Source organism: Ananas comosus, linkage group 13, assembly GCF_001540865.1.
Source record: "Ananas comosus cultivar F153 linkage group 13, ASM154086v1, whole genome shotgun sequence".
Lineage (NCBI taxonomy): Eukaryota > Viridiplantae > Streptophyta > Magnoliopsida > Poales > Bromeliaceae > Ananas > Ananas comosus.
In genome coordinates this window covers 4,098,060-4,105,849 of record NC_033633.1, presented here as the reverse complement: position 1 = coordinate 4,105,849, position 7,790 = coordinate 4,098,060, and the positions used below count along the sequence as shown (strand labels likewise).

At 37.0% G+C, this 7,790-nt stretch overlaps 1 protein-coding gene across 3 annotated transcripts; it reads right to left on the bottom strand.

The window, feature by feature from the left end:
- LOC109719579 (G2/mitotic-specific cyclin S13-7-like) lies at nucleotides 505-3,643 on the bottom strand. 3 transcript variants are annotated; one of them, XM_020246344.1, is made up of 9 exons: nucleotides 3,533-3,643; nucleotides 2,756-2,864; nucleotides 2,608-2,643; nucleotides 2,153-2,459; nucleotides 1,929-2,054; nucleotides 1,582-1,830; nucleotides 1,316-1,474; nucleotides 1,035-1,213; nucleotides 505-933 (listed from the first exon to the last, which is right to left on the bottom strand). In XM_020246344.1, the coding sequence occupies exons 1-9, from the start codon at nucleotides 3,573-3,575 to the stop codon at nucleotides 774-776; spliced, it is 1,368 nt and encodes a 455-aa protein (XP_020101933.1). In that variant the 5' UTR covers nucleotides 3,576-3,643; the 3' UTR covers nucleotides 505-773. The 3 variants fall into 3 exon arrangements, with proteins under 3 accessions (XP_020101933.1, XP_020101934.1, XP_020101935.1); XM_020246345.1 differs by lacking the exon at nucleotides 2,608-2,643; XM_020246346.1 differs by lacking the exons at nucleotides 2,608-2,643; nucleotides 2,756-2,864 and having other exon boundaries at nucleotides 3,533-3,616.

Sequence of the window (7,790 nt, the reverse complement as noted above, 5' to 3'; positions counted from 1 at the left end):
ATTTTGAGGCATAATATAGTTTGTTATTTTTTTTACTTAATTAGCTTAATTTTTTAGCTCTTTATTCTTATATTCTTAAGAAATATGAGTATTTATTGCTAATAACATAAATCTTGAGAGAAAAAAAAAAAAACTTAATTTAATAGCCGAATTTTTAATTAACGAACGTATAATATCCGTATAAATCACGTATCCGAATAATTGGCGAATCTGTTTTTTAGCCGTATTTTTCAACGAATTTAAAAATTAGAAGACGAATTTTATCCGAATTATATCCGTACCGAATTTTTGCCGAATCCGAATTAACTAACTATGCTCAACCCCTTGATCTTGCATTCAAAATTTAAATGTATAATTCCAAACAGGCCCTAGTAGGCCCACCTATTATTCGCCTAGTTGGAATTGCGGAAACCCCCTCTTTCGAACATCTTTTTCAAAATCTGCACTGAAATTGGTAGATTTTTTACACATTTTTAAATGATCAGCAAAATCAGATGCGCCGAATCTTTAAGAACTTTGAAGCATAAACTCCCAGAGAGAGAGAGTATGTACCAAAATGAAAGACATCACTTTGTTGTATCATCACTGAGATGATTTCCATTGCCTCCGAAAGGCCCACAAACTCCACACCTCTCTACTCTGTCGGACACCTTCTAACTACAGAACAAATAAACTAACTTCTTCCAAAAAAAAAAAAAAAATTTGAAATTTTGAATCAGCAAACAAGTACCAAAAGGGAATAACTACTGCCATTCACTACCAGCCCCCTTCCATCACTTCTTTGAAGCCTTCAACAGATCCTCTATCAGCCTTGTTGCGGGAGGATGCAGCGCGACCGCTCCAAGTTCTTCATTCGAGTATTTCTTGTACACAACCCTCAGTTTGCTCTCATGAGCTACCGAATGAAACTTCACAAGAATTTGAGCAGCATCTCTGCAGAACAAACAGCAAAAGCTTTGTTCATTAAGCATCTGCAACTGCTGTTAATAATAAACCCTACTATAAAATAACATTCTTGAGGAAGAATTCCATACAGCAGCTGCTGCTCTGAGAAGCCCGTGTGGTGCTTCAGTGTTTCAGTCCAAAGAGGACTCTTCCTAAGTGTGCAGCGAGCCGCATATACTGCAGAAGCAGCAACCATGGATGGACAATACATGATCATTGAGTACTGCATCAAACCCAGCTCAGCAAAGAAGAAAACCATGTGCTCCATCTGCAGTTTGTGTAGAAGAATTCGAGTTAAATCGAGAAAAGAGAACTAAAAGACTCTAAAACTCTCAGAACCTAAAAGATAATATCACAATTGGTCTGTAACCTCTTTATCACACGCTGAAGCCTTGAGAAACCTCACGAGGAAAACATAGCAAGTCGGAACCGTTAAATTCCACTCAAGTTTGTTCAGAATCCCTTTCTCCATTCCTAGTATCTGCTCTCTGGTGTATGCCCTATCCGAAATGCAAATGAAGTCATTAACCTGCACCCAACAAAAGCTCATCTCGATTAGCTCAAATTATATAGAACATATTATATCAACTAAAGAGAGAAAAAAAGAAGTGACGCATTAATTATTATTATTATTACCTCAGGAGCCCAGATTTCCTCATACTTGCAAGCGATGAGCATGGCGCTAACTCCCACGAGTTGCAACTCTCCCTTGGTGACTGTTTCAATTGAGAGGTAGCGGTCGATGATGCAGAATGTTAGGTAGAGGGTCTCAGGCATCAGCTCGAATCTGTGGTGCACTTCGATGATCCAGTCAGCGAGGATGGACCTCATCTTCATGCTGATCTCTGCTTGCCAGTGTATGTAGTCGCGCGGTCGGTTTGAGTTCTGCAGCGCGAAAAGGAAAACCACATCTTAGAACATAGACGAGTGAAACAGATAGGCTCGCAGATATCGTTTATGAGACAGGCATTTTAGCAACGTACCTCTGCATGCTTATAGAATATGTATATATCTTCGACATAATCAACAACGGCCAATTGATCATCGGCATCCGATGCATCAATATTCAGGGCCAGCTCTTTTGGTCTCTCAATAACTCCACAAGCAATCTAAAGAGAAAGAAAGCAAACAGGGTCACATTAAAAAAAAGTTACAAAATATATACAATTCGTAGAAGGTGGGTGAAGTTCTAATTGATCAAACACACCTTGCTTCGAGCCGTAAGCACTGAGGTAAGAGTGTGAACTTCCTTTCTTGATGGTTTGCCACCACGAAAACTGACACTACTTGCAGACACTTGCGTAGCGCTCTCATCTGAATCGGTGCTGATCTCAATAACATTCTCGGGTTCGGGCTTAACTGCAGCACTCTTGGGTGCTTTTGCAGCACCCTTTCCTGCTACTCCGGCGACGGGAGCTGCTGTAGCTTTTGTACTGCCCTTTCCTGCTATTCTGTCAGTAGGAACAGCCACTTGTTTCTGCATATAATGCTGGCAGTTCTTCAGAAAAAGATCGCTGAAAGAGAAGAAAAAGGAAAAAAAGAAAGGATTAAGAAAACAATTAAATCTTAAACTACCATATTAGTTATATCTAATAAATTTTGGGACAGTTTTGAAATAAATTAAGATTAAAAGCATATCTGGGTGTGGGATTGAAAGCTTGCCTAGTTACGGGTCGGTTGATCTGCGGCTGCGGTTTGCTAGATTCGGAAAAGAATCCAATAAAGAAATCATTTAGGAAAGATCATCAGGAGAAAAGGCACAAAAAGTCATAAGCATCAGTGCAGAATCATCAAGTTTAGGTGTTGCTACCCTTCATTGATTCTGAGATTGGCTAGATTGCCGATATCTTCAAGGGCCCGCCGGTTCTTCCCATCTGCTCCGGCCGCCGCCTTTTGCTTGTTGACAGGCGCGACCCCACCTGATGATTGAGGAATAAAAAAGAGTTGAGTCATATAGGGATGGATTAAGGAAAGCAACAAGAAGGTAAGATTATTAAGGAGCCAATGAATTGGTAATGGACATTGATATCCTCTGAAGGGGAAAAAGGAGGGGCAAGCAAGAAACAAAGGGCCAAGAAATACTACTGCCTTCGGAAGGCAACTTTTACAATAAAATAAGGTATAAAAAGAAGAACAAACGGTCGAAAGAAATTCGGGTATGAGGAATTTTGTATGAATTAATTAAGTAAACCGTTAGGGAAATTGAACAAAATAATCAAAAGGAAATCATATTGTGCGAAGAAGAAGCATTATGAGCTCAAAAAAAAAAAGTTCAATGATCCAGAAAGCGGGAAAAGATTAACATTACAAGAAGCAATTGTGAAATGGGAAGAACAAGAGATTTAACAAACAGAAAATGTACCAAAAATCCCAAATTACTCTTATTTAGAGGGGGCAAAAAGATAATGAAAGAAAAGGGGGGAAACCCAAGAATGAAAAACCATCCAATAATAGACCAAAAAAGGGGAAAAAAAAAGAAAAAGAAAATAAGGCACAACAAGGAAGAGGAAGGCAATAAAATTACCAGAGAAACCCATTAGAGAAAAGGATTTGTATGTAGCAAAAAAGCTTTCTTTTTCGTCCTTACCTCTTTGCTGCTGCGAAATCGCAATATGATGCCTCGAAGCCATTGTAGTCTCTTCTCCTCCTCCTCCTCCTCCAAAGAGAAAAGAAAAAAGAGCCTCTCTCTCTCTCTCTCTCTCTCTCTCTCTCTCTCTCTCTCTCTCTCCCCGCACTTCGTTGCTCTTCTTTCCGGGGCTATATGGCGCGGAGGGGTTGCCTCCAACGGTCGGATTCTTTTGAAAGGTAACTAGCCGTTGGAGGGCTTAAGAGAGAAGGGAAAGAAATGGTTAACTCTTTAATCATTCCGTTCAGATGTTCCTGCGGAACAAGCATTACTCGCTAATCTCGAATACAAACCTCCTTTTAAGGGGTTTTTTTGCATTTAGCCCCCTGATAAATTTTTATTTTAAAATTAGTCCTGTAAAAATTTAATTTGCAAAAATAGCTCTGTGCCTGCCACGTAGGCGCCACGTCAGCGCCACGCAGGCAGGGCCGGGGCCCGTGTTTTAAGTTGAACACGGTAAACCATTCACCATGTTCAAACACGGTGAATGGTTCACCGTGTTTAGTACGTATTTTTTGTATATTGAAAAGAGAAATAGGGAGTAAGGATGTCAATACGTATGGATATCCAAAATATTATCCGAATCCCGAATAAATTATATATATATATATATATATATATATATATACATAATTTATTTTTATTTATTTATACAATATATAAAATATTTAATAATTTTTATTTCTTAGATCTTCATCCAACGGTATAGATTTTTAAAACCCACTAGGTTTAGGTTCGGGTTTCACGTTTTTGGTCGGATATGGATATGGATATGAATTTTTAAAATCCGTCGGGTTCAGATCCGAGTTTGGATTTTAATTTGATTTTCGGGTTCGGGTTAGGATTTTTGAAAATGAGAAGAAAAGGAATACAAATTTCCTATTCCTCTTTTCAATATATAAAAAATACGTACTAAACACGGTGAACCATTCACCGTATTAGACACGGTGAATGGTTCACCGTGTTTAACTTAACTACCTCTCCAACCCCGCCCGCGTGGCGCTGACATGGCACCTGCGTGGCAGGCCCATTTTTGTAAATTAAATTTTGACAGGACTATTTTTAAAATAAAAATTTGACAGGGGGTTAAATGCAAAAAAAGCTCTCCTTTTAATCCAAATTCTTTTAATGGGTCCGAACTATCTAAATGATGATTTTCTTGTTATATTTTTAATGTTTTCTATCTCTTTTCTTCTTCTTTTTTTGATTTGTCGGAAGTACGTTCTTTTTTTTTTTTTCCTTATGAAGTCGGGAGTTCGTGTCCTATTTTACAAACACTAGTGCACCAGCAGGAGGATCTAAATATCTTAGTTGGTATCTGGGGTGAAAATTGTTATAGTGTTTTTTTAAGCTTGCTCTAATAGTAGATCCTTGCACTCTATACTCCCCTGGAGGTTCATCCATTAGATTTTTTTTTTTATTTTTTACTTGATATATCGGAAGCTCGAGCCCTATTCTAAATAGGGATGCAAACGGATCCGGATTGGTGGAGCTCCCGCCCCAATCCGTCCCAAATGGGACAATAAACGAAAGAAAATAAACGAATTCGGAGCAGAAAATGAGGTAATTTTTACGCCCAAAACGGATTCAGGGCAGGAAACAGAAAAAATTTTGACCCATCCCGAATCCTCCATAATCTGCCTCGAGTCCGTCCCGAAAATTATTTATATTTTTAAAAAATATTCCTAAAAAATAATGTATTTATTAAAAGGTTCAAAATACAAATAAGTTACTGCTATCATTTTTCATGTATTTGAAACTTTTGAATTTTACTTCGAATTGTGATTGATATTTTTAATTTTTATAATTGATGTTGTTAATTATATATATAATATTATTAAAAATTATTAATTTATATTTTACAAAATATTAATAATATTATAATTTTATAAAAAATATTAGTTGGCGGGGGCGGATTCGGGGTGCCTGCGGAAGGCGGGTTACGAGGCGGGACGGATTATGGGATATATTTTTTAACCGGTCACGGATTCAGGGCGAAAGGTGGGGCGGGATTTTGGTAGTCAGGGCGGGAGGCGGGGAGAGGCTCCCGCCCCAAGATCCGCCCCATTTGCATCCCTAATTCTAAACATGTGTTAAGAGGAGATCAAAATCCCGACCTCTAAGCGGTTGTTTTTTTTTGTTAATCTATGATACCGTTTAATTCGAAAACAAGCTATTCTTGTTTATTCCTAGTATAAGTATAACTTTTGAGATAAGCCGGAATTAGATTAATTTTGTAGTTGGATGAGAATCAAGATATTATAAGAAATAAAAAGAATTATGTTTGGGTGATAGGTTGGGATAGTAGGAACAAGAGTAATTATGATTGAAAACGAAAATAATTAATCGAAATAAAAAGCATCTAAATATTAGTAAAATAAGCATCTAAATATTATTAAATAATGATTTCATCAACTTTTTATTTAATTAATACATTAATCAGATAAAAACAAACATTAATTATTTAAATAATATAAATATTAATTAATGATTGATATAAGCATACCAAATAGTTAATTATTTAATTAGCTAATTAATTATAAATAATAAATTAATTACTATTTAAATATTTGTTACTTTAATAAGTCAAATAAGTAATTAGTTAATTATTAAAAACTAATTTACAATAATTAATTAATATTTTATAATAATTAATTAATATTTTATAATTATTTATAACTTAATTAGTAGAGAGATAAGATAGAGAATAGTTTGTTCCACCTATGGGTAGAACTACTATTCTCTCCTTTAACGAATTATTCCAGAACAACCCATTAAGAGAAAAATAACAATGCCTAGTGCAGTTGGAGAGAATAAGGGAAATAAATCCCTTATTCTCCTTAATCCCTTGGACCGAACATTTCACCTTAGTTTTTCCACATTTAAGCGTGTTGGAAAAATCTTTTTGATCTTTTATTAAACTATTCTTTAAAACACAATTCGAAAGTTTAATAACAGTTTTAGAAATACTCCGAAAAGAAATTAAACAATAAACACGGTAAAAAAAATGAGTAGAAAAAGCCTGTGGATCGAGACGTGCAGAGCACTATTCTAGAAGCGAAATTGCCCCTCCACGTGCGAGGCTTCCGGGCAATTATTCTCAGAGATACAACGTCCACGTTCCACCCTGTCGACACGCTTTAAAGGTGACGCAAGATGAACCCAATAAGCTTTAAGAGATTCAACGAAATACTAGAAAGCTCGGCGAAAACTAGCGCAAAATATTAATGGAGAGAAGAAGCAGAAATAATAATTAGGGTAAGCTCCGATTCACTGTCGAACTCATCAAACCTCCTCCAATATATATATATACTAGGCAAAATCTTGCTCCTACGCGTTAATTCCGTATAGAACAAGATAAGCCTACGAAATACGGATTAGGATTAGGATTAGAGCTCCAAAAGATAAAGATAAAGATAAAGATAAAGATAAAGATAAAATCAAATAAATCGGGTGCCTGAACCGCGCGTCACCGCCCGCCCAGCCCAGCCCGGCTCGACTCGTGCTCGTGCTCGTGCCGTGCGCGTATTTAGTTGAGAGTATAACTCTCATTTTCTTCCAAACAACTAGCTTGAGAATATGAGAGTATATAAAGAACCACACCATGCCTTTGGTTTCCAATTTGGGATTAAACTTCTCATGTGGAAACCTTAGCATGGGCTCCCTAGCGAGGCCCATTAAGAATTGGGGTATCCAAGAGGCCAAATAAGTTTTAAATCACAATAAAATCCAATTAAAATCTAACAGGTTGGGCATACTCTTCAGAACATAAGGATAAATAAATGTTACAAGATACATTTTATCTACAATGAGTATGGTTGGGAACTGGGAACTAATTCCCTAAAATTGTTATTGCCATAGCACATCCAAAACCATGTAGTTGAGATATAGACATATATATATATATATATATGGAAAACGGGCTTTTAAATTGTTTAGACTGGGACTGCATTTGTACAAACCCTGAGTCCTGGCCTTGGTCCATAAGGCGCGGTCCACACCCGAACTGGTATTTTCGCTCCCCTCAACCAACAAGATTCACGCACGTGCGCGCACGCGCACACAGAACATACGCAAACATTGAGAGACAGAGAGAAATAGGCTTTTAGCTTGTTCCTACATTGTACTACAATAGCATGGATTTTGATCAGATCTATTATTAGTCTTAGAGCCTATTTGGTCACACATCTGATGCAGCTGCTAACACTTTCATACAAGT